Source organism: Microtus oregoni, unplaced genomic scaffold, assembly GCF_018167655.1.
Source record: "Microtus oregoni isolate MIOR12 unplaced genomic scaffold, Mior012 000011F_ref0000422, whole genome shotgun sequence".
Taxonomy (NCBI): Eukaryota; Metazoa; Chordata; class Mammalia; order Rodentia; family Cricetidae; genus Microtus; species Microtus oregoni.
Genome location: NW_024543070.1, coordinates 15844171 through 15870452, shown reverse-complemented (window position 1 = coordinate 15870452; position 26282 = coordinate 15844171). Strand labels below are relative to the sequence as shown.

Below are 26282 nucleotides of genomic sequence, written 5' to 3'. Positions count from 1 at the left end.
AACCCTTGTTTGACTCTCCGGATCAGCCTGGGAGCTTGGAAGAGCCAAGCATCCTCCCTACCCTGCTCTTTTTGGTCCTTTTCCAAATTACTTGAAGTTCAGCTGTTTGCAACATTGTATCCAAAGATGGGGCTCCTCAGCCCTTCCTCCAGCCTGGACAGTTTGTTCTCTCTAGCTTCTTGGTCACCCACAGCAACTGGTAGGGTACCAGAAATAATTTACCCCACACTTTTCCAAGTTCATGACTGAAACCCCTGTAACAAAAGACAGATTAAAGGGGCAGAAGAACAAATGAAAGGTGACTAGCACACTCATGTCATGCATACATGGGGGATCCCCAAATAGAGGTGGCTCGGAGCTCAGTTTGAAATAACATTCTTAGGTCATTTAGCAGAGCAGTCAGTAGTGTAGAAGACGAGGTGGTTTGCATGAGAATGTCCCCCATAAGCTAGGATGTTTAAATGCTTGGTCCCTTGTTAGTAGAACTGTTTGGGAAGGACTAGGAGGTGTGGCCTTGTTGGAATAACTGTAGCATTGTTGGAGGAGGTCTGTCACTGGAGGTGGGCTTTGAAGTTCCGAAAGCCCTCGCCAGGTCCAGTCTCTCTCTCTCTCTCTCTCTCTCTCTCTCTCTCTCTCTTTTCTGCCTGAGGATCAGGATACAGAGTTCTCAGCTCCTTTCACAGCACTACATCTGCCTGTGTGCTGCTGTGCTCCCCATCATGATGGTAATGGACTAAACTTCTGAAACTGTAAGCAAACCCTCAATTAAAAGCTTTCTTTTAAAAGTTGCCTTGGTCATGTGTCTCCTCATAGCAATAAAACAGAACCTTAAATAAAACAGAGCCTTAAATTAGGAGAACAATCAGGAAACGTGAACACAAAATTTTTAGATTTAAATTGGAGCCTTCATTGATATAGTCTTTTGAGATCTAGAATCATTTTTTCCTGGCAAGGGAATGAAAACACATATACAAATAAAGATTTCATTTTGTTTAAAGGGAGCTGTATCAGTCATGTAGCAGCGTTCTTGTGTCTTTCCCCAGCATCAGGATTTATTTAAAACAATACATTAACAAGCTATGCCAATTTCATCATCTCTGAGTTTTTATCTTTAATTTCACCTGTCACTGGGTTCTTTTATTCTGTTTTGATCTTGATTTTTAGTATTGGATCTCAGTTTCTACATTCCATGTCACACCATGATATATAGATTACAGAAAGGTTGAACAGGTGTTAGAGTGGCTGCAGGGTCCAAAGGAGCCTCACTGAAGGTAGCAGGAAGCTGATGTGGATGGCAAGGAAGAGTTAGTGCATACTGCATGAGGTCAGCCATCAGCATGAGTTCAGTCACATACTCTTCAATCAAAGCACAGCCGGGCGGTGGTGGCGCACGCCTTTAATCCCAGCACTTGGGAGGCAGAGGCAGGTGGATCTCTGTGAGTTCGAGGCCAGCCTGGTCTACAAGAGCTAGTTCCAGGACAGGCTCCAAAACCACAGAGAAACCCTGTCTCGAAAAACCAAAAAAAAAAAAAAAAAAAAAAATCAAAGCACAGTGGGTCTACACAGATGACAGTTCCAGTGGGCAATGGTAGGCTCAGCTGAAGTCCCGGAGACTAGGTTGGGAGTGTCTGTGACTCCCTTGACACACACACCAGATGGCACATCTGTTGTGTGGGAAGGCAATGTACCTTACTTTTCCTTTTCTATGACCCACACGAGGGTGTTATATTACTTGTTAGTCTAGTGGTGAGCACACGGGCCTGCTTCTGACGTGGTTCTTGTCATGTCCATGTGTGCCCGATTTAAATGGGGGAGTTCCACAGGTGGTGAAGCTGCATTGGCATCAGTAAGCTGTCAGTCTGCGTGTCAGGGTTTTTGTGCGGGCAGATGGTGACTGTTCACGTGCACAAACTAGGTGCAGAGTCATTCTGCTTCTCTGCTTGCACTGCTTTTAAAAATGGAGTCAGTTAGGACGAGGCCTCGTCTGGGGGCTTCTGATCTCTGCAATGAGGAGTAACTTAGAGCAAAACACAGCCAGATCTCCTCACCTATAGGTGCAATTTCTCCGTACAAAAGAGCCATTCTGCTTTCATGGCGGCTCATGTCCACCATTTCATGAAATAATCAGTTTGAAGTAATGGTGAGCACCATATGTCAGAAGCACAGAAGAATATATTTTGGGTCTTTATATAATATCTGAATTTATTGGTAAACAATAAATTAACAAGGCATGGTGGTTTCAGTGGCAGTAATTTGCCAGATAGTCCCACGTTCTTCAATAGCCCTGAATAATATGAGCACGGATTCTTTTTTTTTTTTTTGAGCATAGATTCTTTTATCCCAATATTTTTTGAAAATCTCATTATATATTATTTATTTACTCATTTATTTATTGTGTGTGTGTGTGCATGCACATGTGTACCTGTGAGCGCTTGCACTCACACCGATATACCTGCCAATATATGCTTGTATGCCAGCAGGCACCTTGCAGGAGTTGATTCTCTCCTTCTACTATGTGGGTCCCAGAGACTGAAGTCAGGTCATCAGACTTGGTACGGTGCTTTTACATGTTGAGTCATCTCGCTAAGCCCTTTTATTCCAATCTTAATTACTAATAGATCATAAATCATAGTAAATTATCTATCTACATGCCTATCAATCATCTATCTATCTATCTATCTATCTATCTGCATATAGGTTGTAAAAAGATCCCAAAGTGTTAAGGAGGCAAGGAATTTCAAAAAGGCATAAGAGACCAAGACCTGGAAACTGCTAGGGATGCGGGAGTTTTGATACAATGATGAGCCCAATTGAGCAGCAGAAGAAGCTGGTGAAACAGTTAGCTGTTGGCCACAAGGTTAGGCATTAGGATCAGAGTTGAGCTTCAGGAGCAAAATGAAGCTAAAAGCAGAGCTAGGAGTGGATGAAGAAATGTACAGACAGGCCGGGCGGTGGTGGCGCACGCCTTTAATCCCAGCACTCGGGAAGCAGAGGCAGGCGAATCTCTGTGAGTTCGAGACCAGCCTGGTCTACAGAGCTAGTTCCAGGACAGGCTCCAAAACCACAGAGAAACCCTGACTTGAAAAACCAAAAAAAAAAAAAAAAAAAAAAAAGAAATGTACAGACAGAGGGAAGGTCCAAATGGACAGACAGCAATTTGAATAGGCTATGTCAAAGGTAGGGTCCAGGCAAAGCTGAAGCTCCTGAGGCAGTTGAAAATTCTCTGCCTGTCTGTCCCCTGATGCACACACGGGGTGGTCAGCTGACAGGTGGGTGGGTGCCATCGCCATAACAGTGCTATTTTCTCACCTCTGGATTGGGTCCAGAGGAGAGAGTCACACATGTCCCTTAATCTGGTGTGTATGAAAAGTTCTTGGGCTTGGTCTTCTGGATATTTTAATATTCATATTTCCCCCTAAAATCTCATATTGCACAGATAAGTTTACAGAGAACAGGAATAAGTCATTTATTGGTCTCTGCCATGTGGGTGGTGCCAGACAGATGGTGCTGTTCACACGTCCACTCAGGTGCAGTCATCCCACACCTTCAAAATAGAGTCAACTGCTGCTCATAAAATGGAACCTCTCTGGGTAAGACACAGTTGGGGGAAAATATAGCTGTTTTATACAATATAGAATATCTTCGGGCAGGGAACAGCCTTCTCCCCACATAATCCTTACATTTTGGGCTGGGGACATTGTTTGACTGGTAATACGTTTGCAGTGCAAGCCTGAAGACTTGAGTTCAATTCCCCAGCACATATGTACAGACTGGGTATGGAGGTGTGTATCTGTAACCCCAACACTGGCAAGGAGGGTAGGTGGAGACGGTGCATCCCTGTGGCTTAGCTGGCCAGTCAATCTAGCCAAAATAGCAACCTTTAGGTTCGGTGAAAGATTCTGTATCAAAAAGCATGGGGGGAGCAATGGAAGAAGATACCTGAAGGAGGCAACCTCTGACCTCCATATGCCCAGGGGCAAGTTCAAGTTTGTGCATACACACACACACCCCCACACACACATATACACACACACACACAGACACACACACACACACAGTTGGTGGGGTTTTTGTTTGTTTGTTTATTTGTTTTAACTCTTTGCTGTCTTTGGGGGTTGTCACCTAGCTTCCAAATAAATACACAGAGACTTATTCTTTCTTATGAATGCCTGGCCTTAGCTTGGCTTATTTTTAGCCAGCTTTTCTTAAATTATCTGTCTACTTTTTGCCTCTGGACTTTTACCTTTCTCTTATTCTATATGCCTTTAATTATTTCTTACTCTGTAGCTGACAGTCACTGGCTCCTTTCGTCCTCTTTCCTTTTCCTTCCCTATCTCCTCCCTCTTCGTTTCTTCTTCTATTTATTCTCTCTGCATTCCAGTCCCATCTATTTCTCTCTCCTGCCTAGCTATTGGCCATTCAGTTCTTTATTAGACCAATCAGGTGTTTTAGACAGGCAAAGCAACAGAGTTTTACAGAGTTGAACAAATGCGACATAAAAGAATGCAGTGCATCTTTGTATCACTAAACAAATATTTCACAGCATATACAAGTGTAACACATCTTAAACTAATATTCCATAGCACACACACCCCACACACCTGCATGTGTACCTTCAGAAAATAAAAAAAATAAAAACACAAGCATATTTTGAGGTGGCATATTTTGGTCTCTTAAAACCCCTAGCTACATAATAACTAGTAAGCCATTTTTCTAGGAGAGGGATCACTCAGAACCAGGTGTGGTGATGCATATCCATAATGTCAGCTCCTTGGAGTGGAGGCAGGAGAAATTCTGTGAGTTCGAAGTCAGCCTGGGCTACACAGTGAGTTCCAGGTCAGCCAAACTGACACAGAAAGATTGAAAACAAAACAAACCCAAACCAAAAGAAAAAGAAAAAAAAATCACTAAAAACTGACCAAACAAAAAAGAATAAAAAGAGGAGGGTAAAGAGGAGGTAGAGAAGAAGGAGGAGGAGGGAGAGGAGAAATAATTACTCAAGCATTTTATAGGGAAAGCTCCTTTGGCTGCACAGGTTGTATTCTGTCCAAATACAGAGTTGTATGTGTCATTTGAATGCAATGTGATATCTGTCATTGGAGATGGATAGTGTATATTTGAACACTCAAATGTGGAAACTCAAATGGTCCAATTGTAGCATCATTCGTGAGATGAAGGAACACCCAAACTTGGTGGGCTGGAGAGATGGGTCACTGGTTAAGAGCACTTGTTCCTTTTGTTTAGTTTTGTTTTGAGACAGGGTGTGTTTGTATAACAGCCCTGGCTGTCCTGGAACTTGCTTTGTTGACCAGGTTAGCCTTGAACTCATAGAGATCTACTTGCCTCTCTGTCTGTCTGTCTGTCTGTCTATCTGTCTGTCTCTCTCTCCCTCCCAAGTGTTGCAATATAAGTCGTAAACCACCATGCCCAGTTTGCACTTGTTCCTTCAGAGGGCCTGGATTAGATTTCTAGAAACCACATGTTGGTTCACAGCCATAGTCTATATCTCCAATTCCAGGGGATTGGATGTGCTCTTCTGACCTCCCTGGACACCAGGCACACATGTAGTGCACAGACATACATGTGAGCAAAACACTTATAAACATAAAATAAAATAGACAAACCTAAAGCATTACCCTATTTAAGATAAGGGTTAGTTCTAGCATATTTATAATTTCCTTTTTTTGTGTGTTTGTAATTGAATACTAGTGATCATCCATGGATAAATTTTTCCATTGGTCTTGGTCTTATCTCCTGTTTCATTCATCTCAGCGTCATTAGCAACAATGTAATCAACCGGGCCTCTAGCTGACACTGTGTCAAACCTGTGGTGTATTTGTAACGCTGATAACATCTTGTTTGGTTTTTGAGACAGGTTTTGGTTATGTAGCTAGCACTGGCTTTGGAGTGGTGTTCCTTTGCTTCAGCTCTTCAAATTCTGGGATTACAGGCCTGTGCCGCCACGCCTATATCAATACAGCTGCACGGGGACCATTCAAACCATAACAACAGCCATGCCAGTTTGTTTAGCAATGTTCATGGCTGTTTGTGTGACCCAGTGATGACAGACTATCTACGGTAGCCAGTTACTGGTCCACAGAGCCGGAGGTGTTTACTGGTCCACAGAGCCGGAGGTGTTTACTACTTGTCCCTTTACATAAAGGGTCACGAAGCTCTGTGGGAAACTAAGCAATCACACTCACTCGTGACTTGGTATGCTCTCCCCTTTCCCACGATAGCAAAGCCCGTTTCTCCTTTAAAACGCTTTCTCTCCAGTCCTTATGTAATTATCCCACCCGGGCACATAATTTCCTTCACTATTTCTCAGCTCAACAGGACTGCAATTAAGTAGTACTCTATGTGTGTATGTGTGTGTGTGTGTGTGTGTGTGCGTGTGTGTGTTGTTGAGTATTAAACCTTTGCTCAACTATGCAAGCATTGAGCTGTGGCCTTAGCTTCAACTTGGAATTTTTTACATCAAAAATAATCTTAAATGTGTGCTTACTAAACTAGGCATGGTGGCACATGCTTTAATCCCAGCATTCAGGAGGCAGAGACAGGTAGATCTCTGAGAGTTCAAGGCCAGTCAAAAACAAAACAAAACAAAATCAAACAAACAAAAAAGCATGCTTACTGTCTGCTCTATTTCATCATGAAGACCCAAAGGTTGGCCCTTCAGCGTCCTGTATTTCTTTGTATGCACTGAGCAGTGCTCATGTTTTTAAGTCAGGAAGACCTGAGTCTTCACTTTGACCCTATCCCTCCCTAGGTGAACAAGTGCCATGAATTTCTTGAATCTTGTCATCTGCCGAGTACATTTGTTATGAGGATTAGAGAGATGGTGTGTGTTCGCTTCCAAGACCCAGAAAGCGCTCTCTGACAGCATCAGTCACCAGGGTCCAACCTCTTTCCTTGGAATATGACCGACATTACTGGCCCTTAACAAACACATGGCGAGGCAGTGTAACTAAAACAAAACACTCAGTTGGGAGAAATAAAACTGCATGGCTGGGGGAGGGGGCTGTCTGACTAGCTGCAGTGGCTAAGGCCTCAATGAGACGCTAGACTAATGAGACTTTGAAAAAATTAAACAGACACACTTGACTATTTAGGGAGCCGAGCACTGCCCAGGCTTCTGCAAGACAGAAGATCATGCCTATTCCATTTTTATCTAGGTTCAAGGAGGAGAGCAATGCAGACCTGAGCTACGCTCCTGCTTCTCCATAATGTCTCCTTTCTCTCCTAGGATGGTTGCGTCAGCAAGTCACATAAAGAGTACTGCGCGTGGAATGTTTGACTGCGGCTCTCCGGGGAAATAAATTTCTAAGTGCAGCAATCAGAAATTAATAACATTCTGGGGGAAGTTGTTTTGACAACATCTGGAGATGTAGCCGGGTGCAGTCTTCACCACCTTGGGTTACCCTCCCTGTTCACTTGGCATGTAGCAGGCATGGGTCCACTGGGCAAACAACACAGCCTCTTCTTTCTCCTGCAGTCTGCGGTAGCTGGAGGTCTCAAACAGCAGTGACTTGGGGCGCTCTGGGGGCTCCGACATGAAGGCATCTGCTCTTTCTGTCAGGGTTGGTTTGATGTTGGAAAGTGAGAGAGAGAGAGAGAGAGAGAGAGAGAGAGAGAGCGAGAGCAAACGTCTTTAATTTTCGGTTTAGATATTCATTGAATCAAGACAAATAATCTTGACTCGTGTATTAAAAGTTTAGCGAAAGCCAGGCCGTGGTGATGCACGCTTTGATCCCCACCTGAGGAGGCAGAGGCAGGTGGATCTCTGTTGAGTTAGAGGCTAGCCTGGTCTACAGAGTGAGTTCCAGAACAGCCAGAGCTGTTATACAGAGAAACCCTGTTGGGGGTGGGTGGGTAAAAAGATAGAGCAAAATGTTACTCAAAACACCATGATTGAGGGTAGCAAAAAAGGAGCTGGGAAGGGACAATAGAAGGGAGAGATCAATTGTCTGTGGCTATTATTGTTTATAGCTTGCTATTATCTGGGTGCACATGCAGGCAGTATATAGACATTAAGGGAGACATAAGAGATGAAGAGGAGCATCTCCTCCTCCAGAGTAAGCCTTCGAGAAGATGGCAGTTCCTGTAACAGCCATATGTGACAGGACAGACATATGCTTCTTTATTCCTTCTTACTTACAAATTTAGACAAAGTGACCTGATTTCTATTTTCCACTGATGATATATGCTTTTAAATTTCAAATCAGGCTTTCCCCCTTTCTTATATAAGACCACATGGAAGGAAATTGTGTTTGTTTGGTTCGCTGTAGCAAATAACATGTAAAGTTTGTCCTTCTGGATTTGACATGCTACTCAGAGGCAGAGAGGGCTTGTCTTGCGTGCTCAAGGCATGGACTTCAGTTCCCAGCACTGAAGAGGAAGAGGAAAAAGAAAAGAGAAAGGGAGCAAGCAGCCTAGCCGACTTCCTAGCTTAGCATGTTGCTAAGTATCTATGCTCTTAGCACATAAATACATACCCAGTGCTAATACTTAGAAATAGGGAGTTATATAGGGGCTTAGATATGGAAAGACCCAGAGTGAAAATATATGTATCTAGATATTTCATTTGAAAATTACTTTGTGTGTATGGGTGTTTTCCCTGCATGTATGTTTATGTACCATGTGCCTGCAATGCCCTTAAAGGCTAAAAATGAGAGTCTGATCTCCTGGAACTGTAGTTATAGATGTTTCTACAATGTGGGTACTGGGGATTGAACCTGGGTCCCTGAAAGAGCAGCCAGTGCTCTTAACGACCAGTGCTCTTAACCACTAAGCCATCACTCTGTCTCTCTCTCTAGAATATTTTATTTTATATTTGAAACAAGGTTTCTCTGTGTAGCTGTGGCTGTTCTGGAACTCGCTCTGTAGACCAGGCTGGCCTTGAACTTAGAGATCTGCCCGCCTCTGCTGGAATTAAAGGAGTGAGCTACCAGTGACCCATGAATTTTTACTTGATTATAATACACTCCTATACATGGAAATCTTAGGGTAGCTCAAAACAGCTATGTTTTTTTAAAATACAACCAACACATAAATATATATCTAAACTTCAAAATTAGAAGCTAAGATAATCCTATTATAACGAACTGCAGAGTACTAACTTGGAAAGACAACCAAAAAAGAACAGGAATCTCAACACGCTTTAAGGAGTGAAGAATTCTCCCCTATGCCTCCTTCTGTGTTAGAGAAGTGATTCTAGACTGCTGAATGTGATAAGAAGAAACAGTTCCTGAACTGCGTGCTACGCAGCTGCTACGTTCACTCACTGTAGAAAATGGAAGGCCAGTGTCAATCCCACCGGTGGAGAATAAGACCACTACCGCAGTTCAAAGTCAAGTTTGAAGCAAGTTTTAATTAAAAACTTGCCAGGTGGATGGACTCTCTGGCCAGGTTCATCTCTGATTTCCCAGAAAATGGCCCCCAATCACAGTTTGCGGGGGCTTATTTTCCATCGGGTCCAATCGAGGGCAAGCATACATGATGATATATTTCCTGCCAATGAACTTCCACCCACTTGTGATCCAGCACATCCGGTGCAGGTGGGTCAAACAACTTGTTCAGGGGAGTGAAAACATGTGACCTGTTATCTCACCTAAACAACAGCCTCCAGCGTTTTAGGAACTGTCTGTCCTGGGGCAAGGGGCTTGCAAGTTAGAGGCATTTGTTTGATCTCTTAGGCCTGGTAATTAAGACTTAAAACATAACTGTCTCTCACACCTGAGAGACTCTTGTCTCCACAAAGCTTATAATTTAAACTGTGTGGTAATGGTTAAGAAAGCTGGCTTAGGGGGCTGGAGAGATGGCTCAGCGGTTAAGAGCATTGCCTGCTCTTCCAAAGGTCCTGAGTTCAATTCCCAGCAACCACATGGTGGCTTACAACCATCTGTAATGAGGTCTGGTGCCCTCTTCTGGCCTGCAGGCATACACACAGACAGAATATTGTATACATAATAAGTAAATAAATGTTAAAAAAAAAAGAAAGAAAGAAAGCTGGCTTAATGGACTTGCATTCCACCTCTTTCTTTCAGGAGCTGAACTGAATCCTCACACACTATTTCCTCCTCTGTGAACCACCACTCACAGTAGCTCCTCCACCCAAGGGCTGAGAGCCTTTCAGTTCTGTGAGCCAAGCTCTCTCTTGTCTCGGCCACAGCACACGTTCCTGCTATCTGAATAAAATCCTTCAAGTTTGACTTTCATGCCACTTCCTCAGAGAGTTTTGTTTCAGATAATATGGATTCTGTATCAACAAAAGATCTACTAAACGGCTACATACATGAGGCTGTATTATAAATAACCCAGTCTAAGATTTAGGGTCAGCATTTTTTTCTCTATAAAAGGTCAGGCAGTATACATTCTTCAGCGTTTGAAGGGGCCGTGTTACAATAAAACTTTATTAGAGGATATTTAAATAGGTATTTACATATATCCTCCAATTTACATACATCCTAAGGGTCTTGACTGGAGGGATGAGGCCCCTGCTCTATGGCTGGTTGACGTCTGAAGTCTGAGGATGGCAGTTAGGTAGGGAACCGATAGAAACCTCAAACCTATATAGAAAAGCGACTTCGGAAACTGGCGGAGACTGGGGCGGGGGCAAGGGGCGCGGCCGGGCCTGGCGGGGCGGGGCGCGGAGGGGGCGGGGTGGCGGCTCAGCGTCGTCGTCGTCGTCCCCGCCTCCTCCCCAGGGGCCGCGACGGAGCCTCGGCGGCGGCGCTCAGTGCCCGAGAAGAGCGTGCCAGCGCTAGCAGCGGCCATCCCGACGCCGCGGCGCGTACCTCTCGGCTTCCCGGCGACCCTCGGCCGCAGCGTCCGCGCCCCTTCAGCTCGCTCGTTCGCGCTCCTTCCCTGAGGCCCGCTGCGCCATGGCCTTGGCGTTGGCAGCGCTGGCAGCCGTGGAGCCGGCCTGCGGCACCGGGTACCAGCAGGTGAGCGGCCCTGGGCCCGCCCCGCCCTCCGCCGGCCACTCGACGCCGGGGCTTTACAGGCCGCGCCGGGCCTGGGCCGGACCACGGGGCCTGGGCCTGTCGCGGCTCGGGCCAGCCGGGCGGGGACCTCGTTAACCCTGGTTCCTAGGTCGGGCGGGTCCCGGAGGTCGAACTCGTGGCGCCCTAGGGGCTCCGACCTGGAGGCAGCCGTCCTTCCTTCTCTCAGCGTTGGTTTGATGTCATTGGAAAATCGGGGGGAGGGGATTTTCTTTTCTATTTTTTTTTTTAAGTCAAAAAGGTAAAGGAAATGGGTTTAGAAGCAAAGATCGCAATCGCCTGTGCTACCGCCGGCGGCTGTCCGCAGCGAGGTGCGATTACTCAGGGTTTCAGAGCCTCGCTTCTGTCCAAACCCATCCCCCTCGTTCCCTTTAAGACTCGAGTCAAAAAAAAATGAAGCGAGAGGCGAACCCGCAGCTTTTAATCGATTTGGAAGAGGCGATGTTTGGCTGGAGAGAGGCCCCAAAATGTAGGGCTACCGTGAGGCTGCAGGGCGTGTGCCCGGGTGTATTTTGCACGCTTGGAAATGACGTTTAAAGAGATTTAATAGCATATCTAGGGAGGAAATGTATCCAGATGATTGGATTATTATCTGCTGTGTGAATCTGTAAATTGAGGCCCTAGGGAGAAGAGATTTTTTTCCCCTACCGGCCTGTGGGTAGGTTTCCTCGGGAAATTAGAGACTTTTGGGGGGGGGGGGGATGGGATAATAATCTAAACCTCGTAATTGTGGGAGGTGAGCCAGAGAGTTGTTGACTGAACTGCTTCTGTTTTGTCAAATTTCAAATGTTTTCAGTATAATTTGCATACGAAAACGTCAGTCCTGCTTTTTCCGACATAAAATGGCAGTGATTTAACTGTTCTACGTTTACTACGTTGTAGAAATAAAACCAGTACGATTAAAGCGTGTTGCAGATTAACCCTGGCGCAGTCGGCTACTGGTTTGTTTTGCTGTCTTCAGCGGTGTGTTGTAATCCGCCCTTCTTCCCGCCCCCGCCCGGACTCCTGAAATGACTAGTTAAGGATTTAGCCTCTTGGTTTCATAAACACCCCAAGTTGTGGCCCCGCAGTCTGTCTTTATATCTTCTCTGCCTTTATTCTGTGACCTTGGATGAGAATCCAGTGCTTTCCTGTTTTAATAAATTCCAATCACAGGCTTTTATCAACCTGTTTACAAATCCCCTGAACCTTAAGAGTGTCTATCTTTCCATCCCGACTTGGATAGGCAAACAAGCAGAAGAACTGTGGATTTTCTTTGTACTGCCATCTTACTGAGCTACGGGGTAATGCTTGTTTACGGCTAGAACATAGAAAATTTGTTAGAGTGCTAAATAGTTTTTGTTGGCGTCTGTGTTTAGGAACTTTTTGATTATGCAGAATTTAGGTATGTCAGAGATGGGTCATCTTTATATCATTACTCTAAAAGTAATGATTTTGCTGGGCGTGGTGGCTCCTGTCCCTAACCTGGCACTTGGGAGGCCGAGGCAGGAAAATAAGAAGTTTAAGGACTGCCAGATTAGTTGCAAGCAGCCTGAGGTACAGGAAGATCCTGCTTCAACAACAGCAAAATAAATTTGAAGAAATTTCAAGAAATAATCTTCAATAAAACTTGAAAAAATCCTCCTAGAAAAAATTGTAAAATTTGAAAGCAAAGGTCGAGGCAGAACCAAATCCGTCCCCATGGATAAGCAAAGTTTACGAATGGGTTGGTATTTCTGTGGATTGGAGCTGAGTAGACGTGAAAAAGTGTGCTCAGTGTGCATGTGTGCAGATCTGTGCCAGGCACGGCGGACTCCATTTAAATCCGTCTTCATTGAACCCTGACAACGCCTTGATGACTCAAGGTTTGTTCTCATTTTATAGATGACATTTTATAGAAGTCAGGTCTCTTAGGGTCTCAGTGACATGCTCAAGTCAACAAAGCTGTCAGATTGTGATTATAAGAGAATTTATGTACTTACCTACATAAAAGGCTTAAGGCCCAAAACAGGCTGTGTCCATTAGCAGGTACATATGTGTACATCTATATTTTGTACGCATGCATGTCTATACGGGCCATCTTTACATTCATGCAGTTCTGTGGGCTCCTAATCACACTTGGATGTGTCCATAGTCTCAGGCATGTGCATTCATGAATGTTCATATGTTGGTCTTGCATCAGTGTACAAAGGCACACAATTATTAGCAAAATTAGATTTTTTTATCTCATTTTTGTTTTTAATTTTTTTTTTTTGTTTTGTTTTTCGAGACAGGGTTTCTCTGTGGCTTGGAGCCTGTCCTGGAACTAGCTCTGTAGACCAGGCTGGTCTGGAACTCGCCTGCCTCTGCCTCCCGAGTGCTGGGATTAAAGGCATGCGCCACCACCGCCTTAATTTTTTTTTTTAAGTCAGTGCTGAGAGTAGGGCCTACAACCTAAGGCCTTACACTTTCTAGGTAAACCCTACCACTGAACTATACCTCTAGCCTCTCTTATCAACCATTGGGGGGGGGGGGGGGTTGAGACTGGGTTTTTCTGTGTAACATATCAGCTATTTTTAATGCCTGTGTGACATTTAATTGCATGACTGAGCCATAGCTCAACCACCTATTGGTAGTCCCTATTGGGAGCAGTGAGACCCCAGATCCTGAATTTCTTGTAATCCCCTGATCTGAGTGCCTACAGCTGCTCTGAGCACGAGACCTTCAGGAGTTCCTGATGGCAGGAGAGTGGTTTCTGGTGGGTTTGGCCGGGGTGTAGCTATCTCTATTAAATCTGCCCCTGAACACAATAAAGGGGCATTCTTGGGGAATTCAAGGATGACCCGTGTCGCTGTCTCTGTCTGGTCTGTGTGTGTCTGTGTATTTTAACCTCCAGCTCCCTTGTCCGAAACTCGCAAACTGGGTGCCAGCGCACAGAGCGCAGACACAGGGGGCACTAAGAATATTTTTAATTTTTTTCATTCATTGAAGTTTGTTTTCCACACACATGTAACTGTCCTTTATAGTGTGATCAGAGACTATACATATTTAAAAGGCTTTTGAATTATGGAATGCTGGTGAATTGTCCAGGCCACTTGATAGGAACATGGCTCCTCTTTAGACTGTCACAAAAGACTGTTCCGACTTCTTTTGATCTGGTTCATATGAGATGGTCTTCCAGCTAAGTGACTGTAATGGAAAGCGTTATGATTCATTCAGAAATGCTAACACTGCTGGCTTCCTTTGCTCTTACAAGATTTTATGAGTGTGTGCACATTTATGCACAACTTGAACTTAGGATGGACCCAGTTTCCTTGTAGTATGATTTCTCCCCCCACCCCCATTTTTACAGTTTTAAAACTGAGACTGTATCCAAATAGATGGAGCAGTGTTTCTGAAAGGTTTAACTGGGCTCATGCCCAGCTGTGGGTAGCTCAAAGAAGACATTAGTTGCATTTTCCTTACTGCAATAGATCTTTGCCTTTATTTCATGAATTTTGCTACCTCATGCCAGATATTTTAAGATATTTGGACTTGAGCTGGGAGGTGGTGGTGCATGCCTGTGATCCGAGTGCTCAGGAGATAGAGGCAGGAGGATTTCTGAGTTAGAGGCCAGTTTGGTCTACAGGGCAAGTTCCAGATGGTTACACAGAGAAGGTTAAGAGCATTGCCTGCTTTTCCAGAGGTCCTGAGTAAAATAAACAAAATATACCACACTAATTTTTCATCCCTTTGCCTCTTGGTGCTAGGGATTGAACCTAGAGCTTTGTACGTGGTAACTACGTGCCCTGCCCCAGAACACCGCCCACCTGAGCATTTCTAAGTACAGAATCTACCCGCATTAAGTGTATTCATGTGTATGAAACCAACCCTGTGTCCAGTTACCATTAAACAATGTCCACCTTGCTTATTCCTGCCTGTGTCAACTAGATACCAGTGTAAATGCAACCAATTATTTATCTTTTTGTACTTGTCTTTTCATGTGACATGTCATCAGCTATGTATTTATCCCTTTGTAACTGTCTTTTTTCATGTGTCATGTTGCTACGGTTCATCCATATAGTAACTGTCAGAATTCCTTCCTTCCTTCCTTCCTTCCTTCCGTCCTTTTTTTGTAGAATTTTTCTTTTTTTAAAAAAAATATTTATTCATGTATTTTACACCAGCATCCTCTGTCTTTATGCATATTAGAAGAAGGAATCTGATCCTACTACAGATGGTTGTGAGCCATCATATGATTGCTGGGAATTAAACTCAGGACCTCTGGAAAAACCAATCAAGTGCTCTTAACTGCTGAGCCATCATCTTTCAGCCCCCTTAGGTAGAATTTATTAGCTGACAAGGTTTTATTTATTCATTTGTTTGTTTGTTTAATGTGCATTGGTGTTTTTGCCATTGGTGTCAGGTCCCCTGGAACTGAAATTATAGACAGTTGTGAGCTGCCATGTGGGTGTTGGGAATTGAACCTGGGTCCTCTGGAAGAGCAGTCAGTGCTCTTAACCACTGAGCATCTCTCCAGCCTCAGAATTTCTTTCTTAAGGCTGAACAATATTTTGTTTTATGTTTGTCTATACTTTCTTGTTTGTTTGTTGGTTTTGGGATGGGGTCTCATATCAAGGCCTGACCTCCTCCCACCCCTCAACCCCCCTTCTCTGAGGCTCACCTTGAACTCCTTATCTTCCTGCTTATCTCCCAAGAGCTGGGATTACAGGCCGATGGCACCAGGCCTACCTGTGCTACGTTTTTAAAAATAAATTCCTTTACTGGTGGACATTTGGTCTTTGTGCGTAATGCACTGAGAACATGGGTGTGTGCGTACCTCTTGGTCTTCACTTTTGAGTTTTATGAGTAAATACCCAGAAGTGGAATTTCTGGATGGTTTGGCAATTCTATTTTAAGTTTTCTTAGAACTACTATTCTGTTACCCATAGCAGCCACACCATCTTGAATTGTTGCCAGCATTTTACAGAGATTACAGTTTCTCCATATTCTCAACAACAGTTTCTAATTTTTCTTTTTTCTTTTCTTTTTCTTTTTTTTTTTTTTTTTTTTTTTTAGTGCTAAGGATGGAAGCTAGGCTTTTGTTCATGGCTGGCAGTCACTATCCTCTTGAGCCATACACTAGTGAAGTAATATGGGGCGGCAGGGCTGCGTCCCCCACACCCGGCCGCCCACATGGCTAGCTTATGCCCCGAAATAATTACACGGACACGGTATTCCTCCAAACACTGCCTGGCCCATTCTCTTCTAGGCTAATTCTCACATATTAATTTAGCCCACCTCTAATCATCTGTATGTAGCACCCCAAGGTGCGCTTACCGGGGAGATTCCAGCCTAGTCCATCCTGGGTCGGAGCTTCATCCCGGGAGCGGGGCATGGCGTCTCTCTCTGAGGCGTCTGCTCCCGAGAGAGCTGTGGAGTCTCTGAGCTCACTTCCTCTTCCTCCGAGCATTTTGTTCTGTTTACTCCTCCCACCTATCCTCTAACCAATAAAATGGGCCAGGGCAGTGCCTTTATTAGCCAATGACCTTCCTCCATCATTTCCCCTTTTTCGGTTTAAACAAAAAAAAAAGGCTTTAACATAGCAAAATTACATATAACAAAACAGTTATCAAGTAAAAGTTACAATAATCTTTATCATAACTAAGGAAAACTATAACTATAACTAACTATTCTTAACTCCATCAAAGACTCCAGAAAGATATATTACCTAAGTAAACAAGAACTAAGAAACTTAGTTCTAGAAATGACAAAGACATCTCGCTGCCTGGACAGTCACCCAACGTTCTTTTGTACCGTTGGGGCATCCATCTTCAGCCTTCAGGCCCATGGTATCCAGCAGACATTTCCATAAAGCAGGAAAATTCAAAGTCAGTTCAGTCACTATCTGTTGTGTCCTGCAGAATGTCTCGCAGACTCTTTCATGAATCAGGAACCCCGAAAGATCATCTCACCTTAGGCAAGTTCAGTAGTCCTCTCTCTGCGGGTTCTCTGTGTCCATTTTATGCAATAGTCCAGGCAAGAACAGTTTCTTGCCCAAATGGCTATCAAACTCCATAAGGATCCTCTTCGATGCCCATCTTCCTCTTGAAGTACATTGTTGCTGCCAGGAGCAGAGTGTCTCATTGTCATGAAAAGTCCTAAGTTATTAAAACATTTAAAATGCCATATTCTATAATCTTTGAAAGATATGAAGAATGCCTATCTAAGATATATCTATGCACATCTAGAAAATCTTAACTAACATGACTACAAACTTGACTATTATTTATGATTATCCATCAACAACCTATATTTACTAATTATACATTACATTTTAATAATGAACTACACAATCACAACACCTTAATCAATATCAGAAATACATATACATATAACAAAATTGACCTTAAATCTCTATCAATAAAGCAAAATCTATACTAATGCAAATTATTCATACCTATATCATATCCCCCTTTAAATGTAAAAGAACGTTTATAAACCATATTTGGGAACATGGGCGCAGTTATTTCTCTCCAAACTGCTTCCTGCTGAATGGGGGCGTCGTTAATTAGGTCTTTCATGGTATAACCTGTGTGCTAGTTTCATCTCAGTTGGCAGTTGAGCGAAGCAATTTTCTGAAGGCGTGCACAGGAACCATTCAGGAGGACGTGGTCCATCATACCAAATCGGAATAGAAGAAATGAACAGCGTCTCATCCTCTGTGAAAACAAAATAAGAAACTCCTTTCCAAAGTATCATATCCTTAGATCCAAATTCAAGATATCTATGTTGGATTAGTTCAGCAGCATTTATAAACAAATATCTTTTAGCATCTGTTGCTCCTTCCTCAGCATTTAAATAATTCAAAGAGAGCATAATAGCATACAGTATCAAGATTCTCTGTGTATTTTCCATCTTTGTACAGCTTTGTTTTAACCTCTATTTCGTTTATTTTTACTTTTAACTTTTTGCTTTTTGAGACAGGTTCTCTGTATCTTTGACCTGAAGTAACTCTGTAAACCAGGCTTTGAACTCTCAGAGATCCGCCCGTCTCTGCCTCCCAGGCATTCAGGATTAAAGGTGTACACTACTACACCTTGAACTCACAGAGATCTGTTTGTCTCTGCCTTCTAGGCACTGGGATTAAAGGCGTGTGCTACCACACACAACAACTCTCTTCCTTTTTTTGTTTTTTACTTTAAGAACTTCAACTTTTAGTCTGCATATATTTTTAACACACTTTAAACCATTCACAAATTTTCTCTGTCTTTGAATCTCTCTTTACTGTATATCTCTCTTTTTCTGACCACATGAATCTTTAATTTACCAAGCTATCTCAGTAGGACTAAAGGCGTGGCTTTGTCAGCTAGATCCAGTCCATTCCTTAGCTTTCCAGCCTCATGGCTGAGGTACTGGCTGTAGTCATGTTTACTGCCACAACTGTATGGCATTTCAAGGTTCCTGCCAGCAAGTGAGCTACAACAGACAACACTCAAGTCCTCTCTCGGTAGCCGGCCCTCCCGCCTCAGTCAGAGTTTGCCCTGGCAGGACGGCCCAGAAAGGCAGCATTTTTAAATGGCGCAGCTTTTTTCCTGTTATGGCTGAAAACCGAAAAGCATGTGTTCAGCTTTTGGTCAACACCGTTTAAGTGTTTCGTGGCAGGACCTCTTAATGAGCTGCAGGCTTTGCAGCTAAAGCTGAGTCAGGAAGCCTCTCTTAGATGAGGTGCTTGCTTGCCTCTAGCAAGCAGAGTAGAACCGAGAAATTGCTGCTACCAAGAAACCAGGCACAATGCTTTCATTTTGTTCTAGAATTACTTCCCAAGCTGTCTCAGGCTTTATGTGGAAGCAGTTGTCCACGTGGGCGCCATATGAAGTAATATGGGGCGGCAGGGCTGCGTCCCCCACACCCGGCCGCCCACATGGCTAGCTTATGCCCCGAAATAATTACACGGACACGGTATTCCTCCAAACACTGCCTGGCCCATTCTCTTCTAGGCTAATTCTCACATATTAATTTAGCCCACCTCTAATCATCTGTATGTAGCACCCCAAGGTGCGCTTACCGGGGAGATTCCAGCCTAGTCCATCCTGGGTTGGAGCTTCATCCTGGGAGCTGGGCATGGCGTCTCTCTCTGAGGAGTCTGCTCCCGAGAGAGCTGTGGAGTCTCTGAGCTCTCTTCCTCTTCCTCCGAGCATTTTGTTCTGTTTACTCCTCCCACCTATCCTCTAACCAATAAAATGGGCCAGGGCAGTGCCTTTATTAGCCAATGACCTTCCTCCATCACACTAGCCTTATTCTGATTTCTTTTTCATTGCATTGACTGTATATTGTCTTTGGAAAAATGGCTATTGTAATTGTTACTTGAATCAGGCTAGCCTAGAATTTCCTATGTGTGTAGGTTGATTTAACTTTGAATTTACAGAGCTGTGACTGCCTCTGCCACCTATAGGGATTAAAGGTGTTTACCACCACACCTGGCCTGTACTTATTATTATATTTTTAGATTTATTTACTTTATGTGTATTGGTATTTTACCTACATGTATATCTGTGTGAGGGTGTCAGATGCCCAGGAACTGGAGTTAAAGACAGTTGTGAGCTGTCATGTGGGTACTGGGAATTGAACCCAGGTCCTCTGGAAGAACACCTAGTGATCTAAACTGCTGAACCTTCTCTGCAGTTCCCTGTAACTATTTCTTAATGGTATTTGTTTTTTCAGCCTTTGTTTGTTTTGAGACAGGGTCTCAGTAAGTAGTCCTGACTGTCCTAGAACTTGCTGTGTAGACCAGACTGGCCTTGGACTCAAACAGACAGATCTGCCTGCCTCTGCCTCCTGAGTGCTGGGATTAAAAGGAGTTTATCACTATCCCTGGTTCAACTTTTTATTAGTATTTCAAATACATACAAAGTAGAATAGTATGATAAGTGTTATGGAAGCCATCACCTGTACTCAGTAAATAACTATCAGTAGCCAGTCTTATTTATATTCCTGGATCAGAAGTTTTTATTTTGCATCATATAATTTCTCTTTTGTCAATACTTTTATATTTTTATGTTTGGAGAAAATAGCTCTTATACTGTAGCTCAGGCTGACCTAGTACTCACAGTATAGCTCAGACTAGCCTTGAACTTACAATAATCCTCCTGCCTTAGTCTCCAAAGTGCTAGGGTTACAGACATATACCACTATGCCTGGCTGTAAATCCTATAATTTCATTTACAAATATGTTTTATGTGAAATAGAGAAAAGTGATGTTTCAAGTGGATATTGTCACCTGAGGTTAGTATCATAAGAGCTTTAAAAAAAACTTTTATTGTGTTTTTTATTTGTGGGTGTGGATAGAAGATCTGATTTTCTCCTCCGGTGCAGCTCCTGGAGATGGAATTCAGGTTGTCAGGCTTGGTGACTAGTGCCTTTTACATGCCCAGCTATCTTGCCAGCCTTTAGAGCTCTCTTGGAATCTGTTAGAAGTATGGAAATAGGATTTGTAAATGTCGGGAAGCACAGAACTGTGACTGTCCTTTGTTTTTTTTTTTTTTTTTTTTTTTTTTTTGATTTTTCGAGACAGGGTTTCTCCGTAGCTTTTGGTTCCTGTCCTGGAACTAGCTCTTGTAGACCAGGCTGGCCTCGAACTCCCAGAGATCCGCCTGCCTCTGCCTCCCGAGTGCTGGGATTAAAGGCGTGCGCCACCACCGCCCGGCTTGTCCTTTGTTTTTGAATTGGCTCACTCTTGGCAAGCCTTGTTCTCTGTGTCATTTTTTTTGTGGCACTGGTAGATTCTTGATCCATTCTTGCTTTCTGGCTGGCTCCACTGGTCATCACTTGTTAGGGGAGATTTATTGGCTTCATCACTCTGTGCTCTGTAAACAGAACAGAACTTCCTGGTTTGGGCAGAAACCAAGACTTAATTGGCTACCTTAGGGAATCCTGTTCTAAGGACTGGTCACCACTGGTCCTGTGCATACATGTTTATTCCAAACATCAGTTATAATACACTGTACTACGTTAAGTTATAAAAGTAAATATTACCACAAGAATAACTTTGTTGTTTTGTTTTGTTTTCGATTGGGTTTTATTGTGTAGCACAGACTGGCTTTGAACTTGGGACCCTTGCGCTTCAGCCTTCACAGTGCTGGGGTGACAAAGGCTTTAAAATAAATCCTTAAATTTCTTTATTTTTATTTATTTTTTAAAAAATATTTATTTATTATATATACAATATTCTGTCTGTGTGTATGCCTGCAGGCCAGAAGAGGTCCATTACAGATGGTTGTGAGCCACCATATGGTTGCTGGGAATTGAACTCAGTACCTTTGGAAGAGTAGGCAATGCTCTTAACCTCTGAGCCATCTCTCCAGCCCAAATTTCTTTATTTTGATATTATTATTATTATTTTTTTTTTTTTTTTTTTTTTTTTTGGTTTTTCGAGACAGGGTTTCTCTGTAGCTTTGGAGCCTGTCCTGGAACTAGCTCTTGTAGACCAGGCTGGCCTCGAACTCACAAAGATCCACCTGCCTCTGCCTCCCGAGTGCTGGGATTAAAGGCGTGCGCCACCACCGCCCGGCTTGATATTATTTTTGGATAAGTACAATTGCTTAGTGAGAACCATATTCTTGTAGAGGGCCATACCTATTTTAGATAAAGAAGTTTAATTGCAGATTAATGTTGAAAATAAGATCAAAGATATTTCCCCCCTTGTTATTATTGCCAATAAGCTAGACAAGTGGTCAACATTTATCAGATTTATTGTGCTCTGCAAACATTTTAGTTAGTCGCCTCTGGTGGCTGCCAGGTAGAGGCACAGTTTCTATTATCAGTTTCAAGTGTAGTGTTACAACAAGTGTGCTATTAGCCAGTACACCCTGCCTGTAAATTAGGCTCTCACTCTGTTTTCTGAGTCCATAATTAATTAATTAATTTATTTCTTTTCTTTTTTGTGTGTGTGTGTTTTGATTGTTTATTGAAACAGGGTCTCCTCTCTGCGGTCCTGGCTGTCCTGGAACCTAGTAGATAGACAAGGCTGGCTTCTGACTCCTAGAATCTGTCTGTTTCTGGAGTGCTGGGATTAAAGGTGTGCACCACACTGTGTGTTGATTTCTTATTCCACCAACAGTTTGGAAGTATGGCTCAGTCAGAGTGCCTGTAGCCTGAGGACCCGAGTTCTGATTGCCAGCACCCACATAAGGTGCAGGCTGTATGCAGTATGTGTGCACATACATGCTTTAACTTAAGAGTTGGGTGTGGAGACAGGAGGATGCCTAGGACTTCCTGGCCAATCAGTCAGGTTCAGTGAGAGATGTTGTCTCAGAAAGTAAAATTACAGATGGAAAACGAGAGGGGAAGATACCCTCAATCCACTTTTAGCCTCTGCACATGACACCTGACTGAGCACATGTGCTCATAGACACGCACATACAACAAATGGTACTGTCAGCGTGCCTTGCTCCATGGCTGAAGTCTGTGTCCGGCTCTCTCCTGTAAAAGGCGCTCTCCCCTCTTGCGTGCTGGACTGTGTGAGAATGGTGGCACTCGCAGACTAAGTGGAAGGAAGGGGTGGAACTAACAGTTGCCAGCAGAGTATTGGCATACATTATTTGCCATTTTTATATGTGTAACATTGATTTCTTCTCTATTAGCTTAATTAGTCATTTATATCTGTATGAACTCATATTTATAATTATTTGGGACTATAATTCCAGTACCACTGTGTAGTGCTGTCTTTGGCAATTGGGAAACTCTCAGTTGGTCCTGTGCCCTGTATCTGGTTCCCTTTGGGACACCTACATCTTTGCTTTGTTTTAGAGCACTTTCTTTTTGGACCAGTCTTATCTAGTGTATTTTTTTCAGACGATTTTAGAATGATTCATGTCCCCCAAAGGAAGCCTTCCTTCCTTTCCTTGGAGAATGATACCAGAAACCAGGTCTGTGTTCTTGTCGTGGGTGTTGTTAGTTGTAGGCCTTCTAAGGTGGCAAAACCCAGGAATGCCTGTCTGTGTTGTGTACTTGTTTCTTTAAATGCTGCATGTATACTTTGTTACTCAGTTACACCCTCAGCCTCATAAACAATATTTGTATAAATAATTACCCAAAGCCAGGTTCACACAGTGTCTCCAACTTTAATTCAAGCATGGGGATCACACTAATTTATTCTCCTAATCTATGAACTCCCATTTCAGCAGTGAAAATTTTGACTTCTACCATATAGCATCTGTTTATATAATTCTTCAGTTTTAGTATACATATATAAAGTGGTACCAGAATTATTAACTCATATGCATATGGGAAACATTCTCCAGAAGTCAGGACACATACACAGTTGTCAACGACTAGATTCTAGAATTAAATGGCACCTTTGCTCTCTTATGAGAAATGGTTTCCTACAGTTTTGTTATTGTTGTTTGTTTTCTGAGACAGGGTTATTTCGTGTTGCCCTACCTGGGGAACCCAGGGCTTTGTGCATTCCAAGGAATTAGAAGATACACAACAGAGAGCCTGCATTTGGTGTTCCTTAATGTGAAACTAAGAAATGCTGAAGGAATTCAGTTCTGCATAGATATATCTTTATTGTGTGTGTGTGTGTGTGTGTGTGTGCATGTGTGCATCTAAAGGTAAGAAGACAGGCAGATTTGAAGTGGATTCTCTGAGTTCAAGGACAGCCAGGGCTGCATAAAGAAACCCTTTCTTGAAAAAAACAAAACAAAACAAAGCCAGGCCACGGTGGTGCATGCCTTTAATCCTAGCACTAGAGGCAGGTGAATCCCTGTGAGTTCGAGGCTAGCCTGATCTACAAGAGCTAGTTACTGGACAGATGTCTCCCCAAAGCTCCCTCCCTGTCTTATGTTCTCCCGAACATGTTTTTTTTTTTTTTTGTATTGGGGATAGAACCTGTGGCCTTACACATGCTAGGTGAGCCTTCTAAAGGAGACTTGGGTGCTGCGTGTTTTAGCTGTTCCTACAACCTTTCCTTCTTTCTGTTTAAATCTTTTTCAACTCAGCTTATCAGTACCTGGTGTCACCAATTTCTGAGCTTTTGGGTCATGTAAAACAAGTTGCCTACTTTGTGTTCTGATTTAGGATTCAGTCTTTCCTGTGTGCTGAATCAGTCCCCCATGTCAATCTCACTTATAGCTGTCAAGGTTTTGCTACTTTCTGTCTTGTTGCTTGACTTTATAGGTTTTCCTCTTTTTTTGGCTTGTTTTTTTTTTCATGATTTATTTGTTTTTATTTTATGTTCAGTGCTGTTTTGCCTGCATATGTGTATTTGTGAGCTGGAGTCATAGACATAGTTCCTTGGGAATTGAAGCCACATCTCCAGCCCTAATTTGTTTGTTTGTTTGTTTGTTTTGGTTAGGATCTCACTATGTAGCCCTGGTTAGCCTTAAACTCACTGTGTAGACCAGGCTATCATGGAACTTACCTGCCTCTGTCTCCCATGTTCTGATATTAAAGGTGTGTGCACCATGCCTGTTTTTGTTGTTGTTTGCTTGTTTTGTTGTTTCTTTTTTTATGAGCTTATTAAGTATAGAGCAAGCAAGAGTAAAAGAATAAATAGCAAGTGATACAAATAGCAAGACACTGTCAATTGAGGGCTTATAAACATTGACCAGAAATAACTGGGAAAACCAGTTGAGGCAGCCAGCTGGAGTTCCGGATTGAGGGACACCTAGGCAGAGCAGAGTGTTCCCTCCAGTGCTGCTCCCAAGTGAAGGAACAAATAGCAGCAGATAGATAACATCGTCAAATCTGGCACTTACAACACCCAGCAGAAACCTCCATGGGAAATTGAGGCAGTCAGCTGGAATTCCAGACTGAGCTTTTGCTCCATGGATGGATTCCCATGGCGGTTTTATATTTTGGGATAAACCTCTGTTGAAAATGGTTCACCTTTTAGTCGTTCTCAAGTACACAACGTTTCTACTTGAGCTATTTTGCTGTTCCTTTCCTCCTCCTTATAGTTAGCAGGGAGGAGGACCAGCCCATCCCTGGACTCTGAAGGACAGTTTGAGATACACATGCCTGATTCTGAAGGGAAGGGGATCAATCCTTTTCCAGAGCCAGCCTCTCAGTAAGTTCAACCAACACATGATGATTTAACAATGCAATGTACGTCACAACATGGCTGCTGACTTTCAGCCTCTATATCTATCTAATTGTGCTGTCTTGACAATAGAGAGTATTGTATTTAGTAAATATGCCAACTGGTTGTTTTTAGAAGGAAAAACATCTTAGGAATTGCAATATGATAAAAATTACCAAAGTTTTCTTTAGTGTACCAGAAGCATTTATTAGGTACTTATTTGTATTCAGCAGACTATAGTATGTGTTACAGATTGAATAATGGACAGTCAAGGTTTTTTTTATCTTTAAAAAATGTATTTCGTGTGTGTGCCTGGGTGCATGTGTGTAACCATGTTTACACTCTGGAGGTCAGAAGACAGCTTACAGGACTCTGTTCTGTCCTTCCATGTGGGTTCCTGCTATTGAATTTAGGTTCTAAGGCTCTTACTCTCAGAGCCATCCTCATCATCCCCATTCAGTATTGCTTACTTTTAAAGAAAAAAGGCTTAGAGATATATTTCTTGTTTCTGTTTATTAATTTTTGTTGCCATTTCTTTTTAAAATCATTAACTATATAACTACCATCTCTTCCCTTATGCTATTAATTTGATAGACAGGAAAGGAACATACTGTACTTTGTGTGTGTGTGTGTGTGTGTGTGTGAGAGAGAGAGAGAGAGAGAGACAGACAGGTGTTCCTGTTCCTAGGAAGAGTGATAATAAATCAAGCACTTTTGGTTCTATATCCTCGGGCATAGATGTTTTTATTATCTTTTTTTAAGGTTTGTTTCTCAAACAAATTTGCTTTTACACTATATGGTAACAGTGAGCCTCCCATACTCCTTTCCCTTAGTGTCTGTTTGTCTTTAACATATTTCCCATGGACAGTAGTGACAGGGATACTATCCACCTGTAAATCACTCCCGGAGCCATTGTCATTGTCCCTTCCTTGGTTATAGCACTAAGCCATAAGTAGCTAAAATTTCGATTACCTTTTAAAAGAAAGTAAAGAAAGGAAAATTATTGACTAGTGCAAGGAACAGAATACTGCCGCCTTCATTAAATTTTAATAAAAAAAATCGCCAGCGGGATTCGAACGGTGGTCCCTGATAAACCTAGGGGAGAGGAATGGAGGGTACAAGAGACACAAGAAATGACGGTAAGACAGTATTTCTTTTTTTTTTTAATTTATTTATTTATTAAGGATTTCTGCCTCGTCCCCGCAACTGCTTCCCATTTCCCTCCCCCTCCCCCGATCAAGTCCCCCTCCCTCATCTGC

General features: G+C 43.0%; 1 protein-coding gene across 1 annotated transcript in view; it reads left to right on the top strand.

The window, feature by feature from the left end:
• Nucleotides 1-10685: 10685 nt before the first annotated feature.
• Ndfip1 (Nedd4 family interacting protein 1) overlaps nt 10686-26282 on the top strand; it is a 48176-nt gene continuing 32579 nt past the window's right edge. Inside the window, exon 1 of the mRNA XM_041660237.1 lies at nt 10686-10946. Coding sequence (XP_041516171.1) covers nt 10884-10946 — 63 coding nt within the window. The 5' untranslated portion in view covers nt 10686-10883. The remainder of the gene's footprint in view (nt 10947-26282) is intronic.